The sequence below is a fragment of the Perognathus longimembris genome, chromosome 17 (assembly GCF_023159225.1).
Source record: "Perognathus longimembris pacificus isolate PPM17 chromosome 17, ASM2315922v1, whole genome shotgun sequence".
Lineage (NCBI taxonomy): Eukaryota > Metazoa > Chordata > Mammalia > Rodentia > Heteromyidae > Perognathus > Perognathus longimembris.
In genome coordinates, this window is record NC_063177.1 from 41,494,096 (window position 1) to 41,510,779 (window position 16,684).

The 16,684-nt window shown below is 51.0% G+C and overlaps 1 protein-coding gene across 2 annotated transcripts in view; it reads right to left on the bottom strand.

Moving 5' to 3' along the window:
• Positions 1-4: 4 nt before the first annotated feature.
• Map3k14 (mitogen-activated protein kinase kinase kinase 14) overlaps positions 5-16,684 on the bottom strand; it is a 43,301-nt gene continuing 26,621 nt past the window's right edge. The window contains exons 4-16 of one of the 2 annotated variants that reach the window (XR_007213712.1): positions 16,051-16,665; positions 14,636-14,773; positions 9,248-9,377; positions 8,891-9,022; positions 8,352-8,456; positions 6,088-6,251; positions 5,525-5,675; positions 4,573-4,905; positions 4,306-4,412; positions 3,791-3,935; positions 2,924-3,024; positions 1,448-2,619; positions 5-19 (exon numbers count right to left, since the gene is read on the bottom strand). Coding sequence is in view for 1 of the 2 variants with exons in the window: in XM_048365639.1 (XP_048221596.1) it covers positions 2,455-2,619; positions 2,924-3,024; positions 3,791-3,935; positions 4,306-4,412; positions 4,573-4,905; positions 5,525-5,675; positions 6,088-6,251; positions 8,352-8,456; positions 8,891-9,022; positions 9,248-9,377; positions 14,636-14,773; positions 16,051-16,665 (2,286 nt within the window). In the remaining variant the exon portion in view is untranslated. Of the gene's footprint in view, positions 20-1,172; positions 2,620-2,923; positions 3,025-3,790; positions 3,936-4,305; positions 4,413-4,572; positions 4,906-5,524; positions 5,676-6,087; positions 6,252-8,351; positions 8,457-8,890; positions 9,023-9,247; positions 9,378-14,635; positions 14,774-16,050; positions 16,666-16,684 lie in introns of those variants that run through there. The other variant, XM_048365639.1, reaches the window with a different exon arrangement.

Below are 16,684 nucleotides of genomic sequence, written 5' to 3' on the forward strand. Positions count from 1 at the left end.
CCGGGGGGAGGCTGTGTGTCTGGGAAGCCGGGAGTGGGCTGGTGGCTGCTCCCCCTCCACCTCCAGTGCGCTTTTTGCCGGAAGGGGCAGGGGACCGAGAAGATACCCCGGGCGGGCGCCTGTGATGTCGCCATCTCTGTGACGTTCCCGAGACCGCAGGCTGAAAACGGCGCGTTTTTCCCGGTGGGTGGAGGCGGCCCAGGGCGGCAGTTCCCGCGGCTGCTGCTGCTGCGGCGGGCGGGGGGGGCGGGCGGCCGGGGGCCCCTCGCGTCCACCCGCCTGCCCGGAGGCCCTGGGCAGCTGGGGGGGGGGGGCTTCTGCAGCCGGCAGATCTGGAGGAGGGTGAGCACAGGTAAAAGCCTGAGTCCCCGGTGTGTAACGGGGCGCACACTCCGGGCACAGGGCCCCTGCTCTTCTGTGGGTGTAGAGCAGGCTGGGTCAACCCACGCTGTGCACGCGCACAGCGCGCACACACTCGTGCATAGCTTTCAAAAGGAGTCAGATGAGAAGAGACAAATCCTGTGCAATGGCACCTGCCCTCCTCCAGCCTCTGCTCCATGCCTGAGGAGCTCACTGCAGAGCCCCAACCCCAAGCAGACAAGCATAGGTGCAGCCCGGCAGCCCCACACAGTTGTGAGGGTTTTGTTTCGCCATTCTACCACTTGAGCCATAGCTTCACTCCTGGCTTTTTGGTGGCTAATTGGAGAGATGAATGTCATGGATTTTCCTGCCCTGGCTGGCTCTGAGCCACGATCTTCAGTTCTGTCTCCTCAGTAGCTAGGTACAGGTGTCAGTTCTTTTTAGTCAAGCCTTGGGTGAGGGGAGGAAGCAGGGTGTGTGTGGGGGTGACTGGAGGATTGTGGCATGTACTCACCTTGGCATCTGGCCAGTGCCCAGGCCATCTGATTTCCCTCCTAATGGTCTTGGGTTGTCTGCCTTAGTAAAGTGTGCAGTCTTGGTATTCCCCCCACCCCCAACAGTTTAGCTAGAGACTTCCCTATTGCCACTGGGTGATGGACTGGAAATATGGGGAGGAGGAGCCATGTTAAGACAGTTCTTGCTCCAAACACGACCTGCAGAGATCCACTCAGAAGGCTAATGAAAGCAGCTGTCGGGGTCCAGTAAGCAGACAGGCAAGAGAGGAGACATGTAAAGAGGCCCAGAAACACCGGTCATGGCTGCAGATTTTATTGCTGAAGAGCTCTGTACAGTTGAAAGCTGCAGCACCAAGGCTGTGGTTTTGTGTGTTGGGGCCAGGGTCTTTTCCTGGAGGCAGCCTGGATCCATGGGAAAAACTGAATAGAGGCCACTTTGGCTAGACATTGGGTGCTAACATCCCTCCCCCAAGAATTCACAGTTGATTTAATGCTACATGAGTTCTAAGCAGCTCCCCAAAGAGAACAGGCTGGCCTGGGACCGTAGAGGAGGGGTAAGATGAGGCTTGTACTAAATCCATGGGGCTTCAGGAGTCGGGTACATGGGGATGGGTCAGGACTGTATCCCTTCACCCATCTCCTGGCCTGCTTGTGCCCTCCCAGAGGGCCACCAGGAAAGTGCTTAGAGGTTATCAGAGTGCAAAGTGTTGCTGGCAGTGCCCTGTGTCCAGGAAGCTGGCATGCTGGGATTGACAGCACAGCCTGGGAGCGCAGCACTGACATCTGCCTTCTTCAGCATTTATCTCGTCTCATCTGCAGGCCATCCTGTCAGGTGGCTCCCCCATGGCTTTTCATGGATGAGGGAACTGAGTGCCAGCTAGTTGGGCTGGATGCTAGGTCCACTAGACCCAGGAGAAATGTGGTGGCCAGCAGCAAGGGGACACATGTTTGGGGGCTGCGAACCAGTTGACTTCAGTACCTTCTCTGGTCCTTGGCTAAACTAGAGTTCAACTCAGGACCTGTGCTATGACAGCCTAAAGGGGGAGTGCCCTCTACCAAGGAGCCTACTCAGGGTTAGCCATTCCTTCCTGTGCCATCCACTGGAGGTCGATGGCCAGGGAGGACCCACTAACCCCAGAGTGAGCACACCTGCCTCCTTGCAGCTATACCACCTGGGTGTGAGCCTTTAAGACTCTCCTACTTGCCTGGGCGCTGAGAGGCCTAGGGGCTTATCCACTCCCTGCAAACCCAGGCTGGAAGCAACTCTCCCAGCTGCATGCAAGTGACCACTGATTCAACTTGTTTGGAGCAGCTTGAAGAACACCCTCTCTGCTCCCAGGGCTTCTGGGAGAAGTGTCCTCCTGCTTTCTCTATCTCCTCACGTGGGTGAAACATTCTCTTGGCAAGAGCTTGCAGGACTCAGGTGGAAGTCCTGGGAGACGATTCACGGCCCCCCACATCAGCTCTGTTTTTCACCATTGAGCCCAGGGATAGCAGATTCTCTGCGTCTTAGGGCAGTGTTGAGCACCAAGAAGGAAGGCTGCTCTGGGCAGAGTGGAGCCAATTGTGGAAGGCAGGGCTACGGTCTGTTCTCCAGCTGGCCATGTTTGATCCTCCAGCTCCAGGCAAAGCTGCAGTCAGGGGCCAGGGTGCACTGCAGGTCGATGCCCGAGTCTGGTACCTCCATGTCATAGCAAACAGGCTGTCCATCTTTGGTCACCAAGCTGAAGGCTGTGGCAGGAATCTGAGGGTTGAGCACACCAGTGGGCTGAGATGATGACATGGGATTCAGAAGCTACTTAGAAGCATAAAGCTGATGCAGTCTCCAAGCATGTTGGCATATGTTTCCATCCAGCCAAACAGGCAACCCTGAGGCACTGTCTTCCTTTCCATCCCAGCCTAGTGTGGGTCCCGAGGAACCAACCACCAGTGCCCATCTTGCTCTGATACACCTCAGGGAACATTTGAGGCCCTGTCTAGTTACTTATTTGAAAGCTTTTCCCCTGGGGGCAAGGACTCTGCCTCTAAGTATGTATTTATCCACTTACCTGGCTGCTGATGCCAGTGGCGATGTCTCCCACTTTGGCCCGGTGGAATTCCCGGATGTGCAGGTGTTCCCCATTGAGAGACTGTATCTGGACTTTGACACCTAGAAGGTAGGCAAGGTGGCAGGAGAGCAAAAGAGCTGTTGGCTCCCTGAGCTGAAGTGGCCTTTGGCTTGGGCCATGGGGGCTTTAAGCTAACAACACCCTCATTCTGGTAAAGTCACAATATAAACCATGCATCCAAGCTTGAACATGAAGAATTTTACATGTCATCTTTCTCATCATCTATTCTCAAATTCCAGAAAAGGATAGCAACAAACTTGTTGCCCAAACTTGTTGGGTACCAGTGGTTCATGCCTATGATCCTAGCTACTCAGGAGGCTGAGATCTGAGAATCGTGGTTCAAAGCCAGCCTGGGCAGGAAAGTCTGTGAGACTTCCATTTCCAGTTAAGTAGCAAAAAAGCCAGAAGTGGATCTGTGGCTCAAGTGGTAGAGTACTAGTCCTGAACCTGGGGCAGTACCCAGGCCTTGAGTTTAAGCCCCAGTCACACACAAAATCAATGCTCGTGAGTTGTATTCCTTTCTTTCTCCTCAGAAGACATTCAGCTTCCTTCTCAACTCTAGGAAGTGGCTGCTCTCCTCCTCAAGCTGGGGACTTTCTAAACCCCCTCAGTAGCCAGTGAGGAGACAACAGCTCTCTACTGGCCCACCAGGGCTTGTGAACCACAAACCTCATGTTCTGGGTGCTAGGCGCCTTCTTCCCTCTCCCTCAGTGCCAGGGCAGGCCTTGAACTCTGCCCTGCACCAGTCCTGGGCAGCCCATCTGGTATGTGTGGGTCCTTGGAGGGCAGGGAGGAAGTTTGCCATACCATTAAAGTAGCTCGGGGTGTCAGTGGGCCGCCCCCGGGCCAGCACCATGCTACAGCTGGAGCTTCGAGCCTCCGCCTGGCTGTTCCATGAGTGCACGCCGGAACTCAAGGTGTCCTGAGAACTCTGAGAGGCCTTAGATGGGTTCTGAACACAAGAGCAGACACAAATTCAGTCCCCTGGTGCTCAGGGCTTGGTTTCCCTTGGGCCAAAGGGGTGTTCCCTGCACCCTGCAGAGGTGAAACACTGCTCAAGTCCTAGGCTGGAGGACGGTGAGTATATGTCTATGGAGACCAAAACCTACCCTTCACCACTCCTAGTGGCTTAATCCTTTCCTGATTCCTAGGTGTGATGGAGCTGGACTTGTTCTTCAAAAAAGCATGGCTTGTGCTCCAATGAGGCTTGTGCTCCCTTTCCTCCTCCCTCCCCCTCCCCCTCCTACTCCACACAGCTCTGTTCCTCAGCTGGATACAAAACCATCTGCTCTGTCAGGGCTTCCGGCCTCTGGCTGACTCACCTTCTCACTGTCCTCTGATAGGGAAAGGCTGTCAATGCTGAGACATGAGAGGATTTGCTCCTGTTCTTCCAGAGAGAAAGGCTGGGACAGACTGTTCAGAAATAATTCTGCAGGGAAAAGCAGAAGACAGCTGTGAAGGGCTGGGAGGAGGCACCCTGCTGTCAGGGAGTCTTCCAGCACAGACTGCAGGAGCTGACCTGCCAGGGAAGGGGCTGGAAGCAAAGCCAGGCTGAGGTCTCGAGGAGAAGCCCAGCCTTGTTGCTGTACCTGTTTCCAGCTGCTGCAGCTCCAGCTCAGAGCAGGTCGCTCTCCGCTCTGATGGGCTGAGGCCCTTGGCAGGGGCCGGGTCTAGGGAGGACAGAGGCAAGGGTTCCCACATGCCAGACTCCTCCTTGCTCAAGTTTAGGACTGGGGACTTGTTCCGCTCTGGAGGCTCTGGGGGTTGAGGAGGCTGCGGCTTGGGGGCCCAGCCTGCAGGGTCCTCCACCGGCAGACATTCCGTTTGCTGGGCATGCAGGAACTGGTGATGGTTAGCTGGGTTTGGAGGTGGATGTCTTGGTTCTTTATATTCTCCCCTCCAAGGGCTTTTCAGACCTCCCACTGAAAGACAAGAGAGCACACCAGGGGAGGTGGAAATGTGCCAGGTCTCCCCCTGTAGGTCCCTGTTTTCTCTCAGCACTACACTGTGGCCTTCAGATCAGTCGTGGTTGCTCTGTAAGCACTGAGTGGCTCTAAGTGCTCTCCACTCTCCTAGTAGGGGAAGTCTGATCCAGACGCACTTAAGGAGCTGGTGGATCACTGCACCAGGAGTGAAGGGGACTGAGTATGGATGGGACTTGGGCCAGGCATTCTCCAGAGTGGCTGCAGCCTAGACCACGCCCCCTCCCTCAGGCATTCTCCAGAGTGGCTGCAGCCTAGACCACGCCCCCTCCCTCCGTGTCCAGAAGTCCTACAGCCCCCAAAGCTCCACCAGTGCTTTGTGATTTTTCCCCAGCTGAATGGCTGTCAAGTAATGCCTGATTCTATCCATAAGAGCGTCCCCCCATGTTGTAGGCCCTTCTCACCACCTCTCAAACACAGCCTCTGCCCTACGCACGGCTACTCACATCATCTCAACCATCCCTATACTTCAGATGAGAAGAATGAGGCTCTATGAGGCTGGTAACTCATTTTCTTCCATCCCTGCCCTGTCCTCTTAGTCACCACTGAAGGCTCTTACCTTGCTGCAGTGCCCAGCTGACCTTGCCCCGGAGCTCCTCAGCGGATGCTCGGTGGCTAGGCTCTTTCCTCAGCCCCTCTTGGATGGCCTGGGCTGTGAGTGGGGTGCAGGAGGGTGGGATCTCTCTTACAGGTGGGGGCTCGTTGGCAATCTGGGGGCCAGAAGACAACATGAGAGGCCTGCTTCCGCCTCATTTTCAGTAGCCAGGTTTCTGTTTTGGCTGCCTGCCATCATGCTGGGCTTGACTCTCCGGAGAAATGAGAAGTAAGGAGCCAGTTGGGCCCGCCAGAGTCTGGTAAGCAAGATACCCAGGTCTTCTAGGCCTTGATTGTCAGGAGACAGGTGGAGGTGGCCCGGGGCATAGGCAGGAGAGCTCTAACTCGCTGCGAACTAGAAGTCCCCTAAACTTGGATCTCCCCTGATATCTACACATCAGTGTGGCTGGTATTTTAATCAGGAGCCCACATTTATGAAGAGGCAGAAGAGCAGCCAAAACGAGAAGCCCTCATGAGCCCAGTGGCCCTGCTGGCCTCCCTCCCAGCCACCGTGGGTACTCTGCTGACCTTGAGGCAGAGCGGACCTCGGAAGTACTGAGTCCAAGGGTGGCAGCCATTGAGCATATGCAGCATCATGCAACAGCTGCTCCAGATGTCCACCTTGGCATCACAGGGCTTCCCCATCACCACCTCGGGGGCCATGTGTGTCTCTGTGCCATGGATGTAGTCCCCTGAGAAGGCCAGAGTGAGACAGAAACATCACTGGAGGATTCAAGTGGACAAGAGCCTGGGCAAGGCCTACTCTAATTTCATTCTTGGGGTACTGTGAATTAACTTCAGTTGAAGCTCTTTAAAGCAGTAGTAAAGCCTCTATGTGCACTTCTAGTGAGTGTGAAGATAAGTACACTCCCCTAGAACTATGTGCGACAATGTGTTATATACATGAATTCATGTGCCATCTATGACGTGGAACTTTTACCCCTAGGTATTTACCCCACAGAAATAAACAGATGAACTTGAAAACATGTATAAGTTGTTCAGAGTCAACTATCAATAATAGTTCCCAAACTGAAACTTCTGCAGTGTATGTGAAAAAAAGGAGGTAAAGCTTCTAAGTCAAACTCGCTGATGATGCGACCAGCCAGGGCCATTGCTGGTGCAGAACAATACTTTATTCACAGGTAGGTACCGCTCTTTGAGGGAAGTCCTAAAGTGGGGAGGAGTCTAGACACTAGGTGCTGGTGGCTCAGGCCTGTAATCCTAGCTACTGAGGAGGCTGAGACCTGAGGATCACAGTTCAAAACCAGCTAGCAGGAAAGACTATGAGCCTTTCTAATTAACCTCTAATTAATCTCTAATTAACCACCAGAAAACCAGAAGTGGTGCTGTGGCTCAAAGTGGTAGAATGTTAGCCTTGAGCAAAAGAGCTCAGGGAGAATACCCAGGCCTCAAGTTCAAGCCTTAAGACCAACGAAAAAATAGAAAAAAAAAAGAAATTTGATTGTAGATCATAATGATATATTGTAGAAGGAAGGTAAAAGGAATGCATTGCTATGTCATTCCTCAACTACTACATGTCAAAGAAAAACAGATAACAGAAACTTGAGATCTGAGGGCATGGATGGAGTGGTAGAATGCCTGCTTAGCAAATAGGCCTGAGTTCAAAACCCTAGTACCACCAAAAATAAAAATTATGTATGCAAAGGACTATGAGTGATAGCAGATGTTAACTGTGGTTTTATACTTCCTGGTGATTTGTACTTTGACACTGTGCTTGGATTTATAGATCTTCAAAAGGTATTAGAAAAAGTATTCTTTTTATAATAAACTATCAAAAGAACCGCTAAAGTTATTTTAAGGCCACTCAGGAGTCCAAGCTCCAGGCACCCCTTCAGAATCACACACACAGTCCTTTAGCAGCATATCACTCAACGTCAGGGACGCAAAATGCTTGGGACCAGGAACACTCTGGATTGCAATTTTTATTGTGAAATATTTCCACATACGCAATGAGATATCTTGGGGATGGGACCCAAGTCTACACAAGATGTTCATTTATGTGTTATACAGACCTTGTATGTGTAACCTGAAGGTAATTTATACAATATTTCCAGAGGGTTTGAATTGTAACTGAGCTCAAAGAATTACAGATTTTGGAGCATTTTTAAGCTAGAAATATTCAACCTGTATTTCTAAAAGATTGCCTTTCCTTTGGTCAAAACAGAACCATTCTGTGCTTACAGCTATAATGAAAAAGGCAGGGTACAAATAGATTTATAATAGCTTTAACTAGGCAGAGGGGACAGAAACATGGAATTAGGTAAATGACTCATTATTATCTCTGGGCAAGAGCAATGGTGAGAAATCTTCCCCCCCCCCTCTTTTATACCACTTAAACCTGTGCTTGTCAATTTACAATGAGCATGGATTATTTCAATAGTCAGAAAGCCAGAAGGCTCACAACTATAATCCCAGTACTCATGTAGGATGATTGAACTCAAGGTCAGCCTGGGCTACAGAATGAGAAACCATTACCACCAACAACAAAAATCACACAAAAAATGGATGTTAAAAAAATCGTTATCTCACCAGCTACAGAGTCTGGGCAAGGCCCTTGGGCCTTTCTGTTTTCACTGGGTAAGGGAGCATCTGACATGAGCACCTGCCATCCATTACTATAGTTATGCCTAACTCAGGGTTGTTGTGTGGCTGAGATCTACTGCGGGACGTAAGTGCTCACATCACTTATTCCCATTACAGAAGTGGAGCAGGCACAAAGCTAATGCCCACCGGCTATGGTAGGGTGGGAAGGGACAATCTGGGGGCCTTACCTGTGAGCAAGGCCTTCCCCAGGCCATCTGGTTGCAGGCACACAGCATGACCAAAGTCACAGAGGGCAGCTCGGCTCCCGTCGCTGGACAGCAGCACGTTGTCAGCTAGGGGCCCGCATCAGCACAGGGGAGGAAGGGAAACAGGTGAATCACGCTGCCCCTAGCCCACCCTGGTTTGGCTTGGCCTCTAGTGATGTGATTTTTCTGGCTACCCCTGCATGGCAGCTGCTGCTTCTGATTCGTTTCATTAGTCATAGAAGTAGGGAGGAAATATCAGTTTAGGCGAGGACAGGCAGCAGAAAGGATTTCTGGAAGATGAGGTAGGAGCTCAGCTCTCGGTTGGCACCACCCACTGGAAACAGCAGTGCTGGGCTGAGGGCTTGTAGAGCATTATCCCTTCCTACTGGGCACAGCCCTGGCAGCTTAGCCTCATAGTGATGATCAGGCAGATCAAGAACTGGGAGGAAAGCAGGAAAGAGCTGATGGAACCAGCACTGAGCAGGGGAAGAGAGGGCCTGGGGGGTGGGGTGGAGCCTCACCTTTGACGTCTCCATGCAGAATCCTTTGTGTGTGGAGGTATTCCAGCCCCTCTAGAGCCTGGCCCAGGTAGTAGAGGGCCCGGTCCTCTGGCAGACAGCCTTTCTGCTTTATGAGCTGGCCCAGTGAGCCACCTAGGAGATCAATGGCTGCCTTTAAAAGTTTTCCAAGGCCTCCATGCAAACCAAAGGCAGGAGTGGGGAAGGGGGAGGGGGTGGGGAAAGGGAGGCAGGTCCTTCCTGCTGATGCCATGAGGTCAAGAGGTTAAATGTGGACAACAAGGACAATCTTGGCAAGAGTCCAGATGCCCTTGGACTTGAGAGGAAAAAAAGGGGGGGGGGGCGGACCTGGCTCCTTACCTTCTAGAAGTTCCATAAAGATGTTGACCCAAGGACCTTCTCTCACAGCACCATAGAGAGGGACAATTCTGGGTGAGGTCAGCCCTGCACATGCCATCAGCTCTTCCGCCCGGAACACCTCAACTCGCACCTGAAAGGCCCAGAGGTAGCTTGAACCAGGATCACAGGGGTGGGCCGGGTGCCTGACACACCATCAGGACCCTTGGCACTTTACACATGTGTGCTGATGCTCCCATGGCGTCACCCTGGCTAGGTGGGGCCATTCTCCCACCTCTGACCGACTCTGTCAGGTGCCTGTTTATGTAGAGACAGGTCTCACCATTAAGTTCAAGCCAGTCTCCAACTCACACTCCTCCTGCTGGGATTGCAGGTGCGTGCCAGCACTCCTGGCTCCGTCAGGTGCCTCTGGATCCAGAATACCCTTTTGCAGTACTTTGAATTTTTTCTTATAATTATTTGTTTCTTTCCCAGAGGAAAAGAGACAAACCGTAGACAGCCCATATTTAGGTATATTCTGCAGCTTTCCCTCCAGCATCTGGGCACATACGAAGCTGCTGGGGTTTGACCAGGGGCCATGTCCACCGTGGACTGGCAGCCTGGCAGCACTGAATTCGGGGACAGTGGTGCCTGTTTCAGAGCAGCATGGAAATTTGGAAGGACACTCGCCAGTTCCATGCCTGTGTCCTGTTCTCCACTTCCTATTGCCATCTCAGAGAACAGCTTGTTAAAAACCTCCCTAAGCTAGGAGCTGGTGGCTCACATCTGTAATTCTAGATACTTAGGAGGCTGAAATCTGAGGATCACAGTTCAAAGCCAGCCCAGACAGGAAAGTCTGTGGGACTCATCTCCAACTAACCACAGGAAACTGGAAGTGGTGCTGTGGCTCAAAGTAGTAGAATACTAGCCTTGAGCAAAAAGAGCCCAGGGACATGCCCATGCCTCCAGTTAAAGCTCCACAACTAACCATAAATAGATGTATGAATGAATGAATAAATAAATAAATAAAATAAAACTCCTTGGAGTTGTCCTTGCTGGCCACTGCCAGTTCTTGAGTAAGTCTGGAGTGGCGTCACTAGGGGGCGCCAGTGGCAACAGTCCAGCCTGTCAGGGTGCAGAAGGGCTCACCCAGTTTTATTTGGATGGAAACTTCCTGACTTGGAAGCTCAGACTGTGGGGCTCTTGGACTTTTTTTTTTTTTTTAACATTATTATGATTAAGGTGTGGTACAGACGGGTTACCGTTTCGTAAGTCAGGTAATGAGTACATTTCTTTTTGTCATCCCTTCCCTTGCTTCCCCCTTCTGGTCCCTGTCTTGCACGATTTGCATAGTTCATTTTCCATATAGTGTCTAAAAGAGCAAAAACAAACACCACCTTCATCAATAAAAAAACCTATGTTTCCATTTCCTAGAATTGGTATTGATAAATAGTTCTTTGTTTTTTTGTGGTTTTTTTTGGTCATGGGGCTTGAACTCAGGGCCTGAGCACTGTCCCTGAGCTTTTTCTGCTCTAAGCTAGCACTCTTCCACTTTGAGCCACAGTTCCACTTCTGGTTTTCTGATGGTTAATTGAAGATAGTAGTCTCATGGACTTTTCTGCCCAGGCTGGCTTCAAACTGTGATCCTCAGATCTCAGCCTCCTGAGTGGCTAAGATTACGGGTATGAGCCACCAGTGCTCAGCACAGCCAGGATTTTGATCAAGGAAGCCTGGCCTGGGAGCTGCCAGCTGTTGTACTTCTGGAAGAACTTCCCAGATTTAGCCTTTACTCCTGGCCATCTACAAATAAGTTCAGGAGGGAAGCGTGACAGCATTTAGCCCTAGGCCAAGTGGGAAGTCCCTTCCCTCTACTTCATGATTGTGGGCTCCCTGGGCTGGGAATGTGGCTTAGTGGTAGAGTGCTTGTCCAGCATGCATGAAGCCCTGGGTTCTATTCCTCAGTACCACATACACAGAAAAAGATGGAAGTGGCGCTGTGGCTCAAGTGGCAGAGTGCTAGCCTTGAGCAAAAAGCTCAGGGACAACAGAGCCTAGGCCCAGAGTTCAAGCCGGAGGACTGGCAAAAAAAACCAAAACTTAAAACTCTCCTGTTTTGTTTGACATTTATACTTATAGTCCATCACTAAAAAGTGATATAAGCAATCTTACATGTCATTTTGAAGATTCCAGGAATTTATGAGAAAGTGAGGAACACAGGCTTGGGCACAAATGTCTGAGAAAGATACTTGATAGTCCCCCCAAATCCTCATCCTTATTCAGACAGTCTCCCCTTGATTCTTGTCCTGATTTCATTCTAAACAAGTGTCCGGGGATGATGGCTGCTTGGCCCTCACACTATGCAAAAGCTTATCCCTGGCTACAACTTGAGTTCTTTCAGGTCAAGCCTGTGGATTCCACATCTCTGTCCCAGCCCCTGCAGTGTCTGGGATAAAACAGGTGCATGGTGACAGCTGGTTTGACTCGGCCAAGGCCACACTACATCCAGATCAGTGGCAGAGCCAAAGGGAGGCTCCCAGAATGCCATGCTTGCACCAGATGTTCTAAAATGAACAGTTCTTAGCCTGCCTTGGCCACAGACCCCTTTGAGAATGTCATAAATGACACAGACCCTCAAAGTTGGCCAATACCGGGGCCCGATCACAGGGGCCTCAAACTCACTTGGCACTTGCTTACTAGGCTGGCTCTCTACTACTTGAGCCATACATCCGGCCCAGTTTTTTGGTGGCTACTGGAGATTAAGTCTCAGGTTGTCTTCAAACTTCAGTCCCCAGATCTCAGTTTCATAAGTAGGCTTGCATGCACGAACCATCAGCGCCTACCTTAGGATACCATCTTATTTAAAAAAACAACAACAATTGCTTGTACATAAAAAGTCTAAAAAGACATGTCAAATGATATTTATTCCTGAGAAAGGAGGGTAATAGAGAAACTTTTGCGTGTGTGTGCGTGTGATTTCAGTTCTTTTTATAGTGAGCCAGTATTTGTTTGCAATTAAAACATCAAAAAACAAACACCTGTTGTTGTTTTCTTAGTACTGATAGTTGAATCTAGCCCTGATACTTGTTAGGCAACCACTCTAGCATTTAAACCACACCCCTAACCCTTTTGCTTTTATTTACATTTTGTTTTGGAGCTAGGATCTGGCCTGGAACTTGGAATCCTGCCTCTGCCTCCCAAATAGCTGAGAAACTTAAAAAAACAAACAAACATACTGGCCCACCAGCATGTCACTCAAGGTGAAGGATGTTGTAGAAGGAAGCCATAGGGAATGCTGGTATCACTATGGGACATAACATGGTCCAGATCCTTCCTGGGACTACTCTGGGGACATGACTATATTCTGACTCCATGTCCATCCTGACCTCTCATCCCTGACTTGCTTTCTCCTTACCAGGGAACTTTATTGACTGATTGCTTTGGTGACACTGGAATCAAACTCAGGGTCTCATGCTTGTGAGGAAAGCACACTGAGATAGACCCCCGGCTCAGGGAACTATTTCACATGTGGCCTTCCAGTTAAAAACTCTACAAGACATAATTGCCTTCCCTAACTCTTGAGAAGGGACAGTCTGCCTGCCCCACCGATGATAGCTTGTGTGGCCTGCCAACAAGCTATTCCCACCAGGTGCTCCTGTTAGGAAGAAGATGGAGTTCTGAGCACAGCCATGGGTGGTGTCTTGAATTTAGAGCTTTCTCAACCTCCCTGAGTAGAGGGTATGAGAAATGGAGCACTTGTCCTCTTCCACTGTATTCGAGTTGTTTACCTCATCACCCGGGACTCAGAGGACCTCAGCGGAGGAACAGCTGAGGAGCCCGTGACTAAGCTCCAGCATTGGGCACTGTCTCTAGGACACTTCACACTCTCTCACCCTCCTCCCTCTGCCTCTCAGGGGGGACAGCTGAGCCTTCTCTGGTGGCCTTGGGGAGGAGAAATGCAGCAGAGGAGGTCAGGCACGTGGCCCTGGCATCCAAGTGGAAGAAGATGATCCGTGTTGGCAAAAAAAACTCAACACATTTCTGCAAGGGGTGGGAGCAGGGAGGGCAGAACCAGCTCATTTGATGGTCTATGAAGCTTAGGGTAGAATTGATAGATTGCTCCTTCTCTCATCCCACTACTCTGATATTCAAAATGGGAGACAGGAAATCAGGCCTATTCACAGCCCAGTTGAGGCCTCACTCTCAAAGCCACAGGCAGCCATGATGGCAGCGGCAGAGTCCACTTGGCATGGGCCCTGAGTGTGCTGGCACTGTCTGGTCTGGCTACTTTGTCCCTTTCCTTTTGGGCTGGGGGGGGGGGTAAAGGGGCAAGCATTCAGCCAGAAGTCCTACAAAACCATTTGGTCTGTGGTTGGCTGCCAACTGCAGGCGGGACCAGAATTCAATAAATCTAGGAACTGTTTTCAAAGTGAAATTCAATAAATCTAGGCCCACAAGTGATGTTATAAATATCCCAAATAGCTCTTGGCAGAAAAAAAAAGATTCCCCACCCCTGCTTTTGAGGATCTGAGTGTCTTTAACATAAGCCACATGAAACACTGTCAGGCTCTGACTTCTTTCATCCTGTCCTATGGGCTAAGAAAATGGGCTACCGTAAGCAATGCAGGTTCTGAGTTTGAGTTGGGGACTCCTAGTTGTGGTGGGACAGCAGGTGCTGAATGGGGCAGGGCTGACAACCCTGAGGGCTGTGGACTTGTGGCTTCTGGGTGGTGTGGTGTGCCTCAGCTCTGGTCACTGAAGAGCTGAGGAGTGGGGCAGGTGATGTGAGCCACGACTTTCTCCCCCCACCCCCTCTTCTGCAGAAGGGCTCAACACCTGGGTCTGAACCATGGTTCTCCCACCGGGCAAGCTCCTTAGGCTCTTGTGGAGTGATGCTTCCTTGTGGTATCTGCCTCACTGGACTGTCCTACACCTGGCCAACAGGAGGCTGGGCTCCAATGTGGTACAGATCGAACTCCTGGGGTCTACTTCCTCCTGGGAGGCATGGGACAGGTAAAAGTTACTTCTCTAATCCCCTTCTGGTCCAGGGGTATGGTGGCTCTAATGTGTGGCTTAGGGTTTTAGTTCAACATGCATTTCTTGAGGGCTTGGCCATCTTCTACATCCGGACTTGCCCATTACAGGCCCTGGCATCAGGAGTGGCCTAGGCTGCATTCAGACATGAGGCTAGTATGCTTGTGCACTGCCTCTCATAGACACCTGTACTGGGGGCAACAACCAGGCCAAGCCACATAACAGACGGGTATGCCAATTCCACTGACCCAGGGCAGCTAGTCACAGCTAGCCTCTGTTATCAAGTCATTGCCGGGCCATCCTGTGACTGTAGCTGAAAGAAGGCAGAGGATCACAGCGGCCCTTGTCTGGCTTTCCTGGAGTACCTTCACATTGGCCTACCTTTTTGACAGCACACTGGAAACCTGTCTGTTTGTCCTTCATCCTGTAGACCTCTCCAAAGGAGCCTCTGCCCAGGCGGGGCTGGTGTGTGGCCCAGTGGACTTCTTCTCGGTACTCGTAATCTATTGGCTTGAGTTTCTGGGGTTGACAGGAAAAAGAGACCAGTTCCAGTGATAAGCGTGGCAGAGAGATGGAGGGCTACAGTGGCAGAATGGTCCCAACCAAAGATACTGCACGGCCTAAGGAATGGTGTGGAAGGGTGCAGGCCCAAGGGTGCTTAGAGGATTAAGAAGATAAAGAGAATTTATAGACTTCCTGGGGGACCACTTGAACCTTATAATTGTGAGACCAAAACAGAACTGCCAACAACCTTGACAGTGAAAATATATAACTTAGGAGCTAGAAGGAAGAGAGGAGCAATTAAGAGGTACAGGTGTCAAGGGACTGTATGTTAAAAGTGAATGAAAGCTTGGCCTTGGTGGTTTATGCCTACAATCTTTTTTTTTTTTTTTTGCCAGTCCTGGGCCTTGGACTCAGGGCCCGAGCACCATCCCTGGCTTCTTCCCGCTCAAGGCTAGCACTCTGCCACTTGAGCCACAGCGCCGCTTCTGGCCGTTTTCTGTATATGTGGTGCTGGGGAATCGAACCTAGGGCCTCGTGTATCCGAGGCAGGCACTCTTGCCACTAGGCTATATCCCCAGCCCCTATGCCTACAATCTTTATCTGAGGTTTTTTTTTTTCTTTTTGCCAGTCCTGGGACTTGAACTCAGGGCCTGAGCACTGTCTCTGGCCTCTTTTTGCTCAAGGCTAGCACTCTGCCACTTGAGCCACAGCGCCACTTCTGGCCTTTTTCTATATATGTGGTGCTGAGGATCGAACCCAGGGCCTCATGTATACGAGGCAAGCACTCTTGCCACTAGGCCATATTCCCAGCCCGGATTTTTTTTTTTAATTGGTTGTTGTGGGGCTTGAATTCTGGGCCTGGGCATTGTCCCTAAGCTCTTTTGCTCAAGCATTTTACCACTTTGAGCTATAGCACCACTTCCAGTTTTCTGATGGTTAATTGGAGATAAGAGTCTCATGGAGTTTCCTGTTCAGGCTAGCTATGAACCATGATTCTCAGATCTCAGCCTCCTGAGCAGCTAGGATTATAGAAGTGAACCACTGCCTAGCTAAACCTTTCTTCTTTGGTTAATTATTTTAGCTGTTTTATCACAGTAATGGAAAGCTAATACATGCAATTCCAAACAAGTACTTTGCTGCCAAGGGATCTTGACAGGGAAGGAACCATCCCCCAAGGTCCGCTTATTTAGTGAGTGATACTCCACCTCCACAGCAGGCCCTGCCTCTCGCTGTGGCTCCTGACCTGAGAGCTGGTTGTGGAGGCTTGTGCATAAGAGTTGGGGATTAGTTACCTCAGTAAGCAGAACTCCCTCGTTGTCCTCTGTTTCAGGGCTGAGCCTCTGGGGCCTGGAGTTTCCCGCTGACCAAGTCTTGGCCAGGCTGGTCAGGCTGTGGGGCTGGCCTGAGCTCACACTTCCTTGCAGAGCATGCACCAGGTATTCCTCCACAGAAAATTTCTCAGGGTTGCCATGGGACGGGAAGCTGGGCTCCAAGTGCGGGCCAGGTAGAAGTTTCTGATGGTCTACACAGGCCAGTTTTCTCAAGTGTGGGCTAGGTAGGGCCTTCTGGCTGTCTACATCTGCTAGTTTGTCCAGGAAGGACTCCAGGGGGTGAGGTTTCCAGGGCTGGAGAGGGTGGAATGGGAAGGGGTGGGGCAGTCTGCTGTAGGGGAAGGGGTGAGTGGAACGGGGTAGGGGGCGCATGTCCTGGGGATGGTGGAGTTTCCATACGTGGTTTAGACATTGCAAGGGGCTGATCAGTTTGTGGAGTTCTGGTCGAGGCTGTGCTGGCTGTAGGCCCTCACTGAGTTTCTTAAAGGAGAGGTGGCTAAGGCCTGGTTCTTTCAGAGGCTTTGTGAACTGGGGAGCATTTCTGACATACAAAGGGCTTCGTGGAGAATCATCTTCCTGTGGGGGAAACACAGGT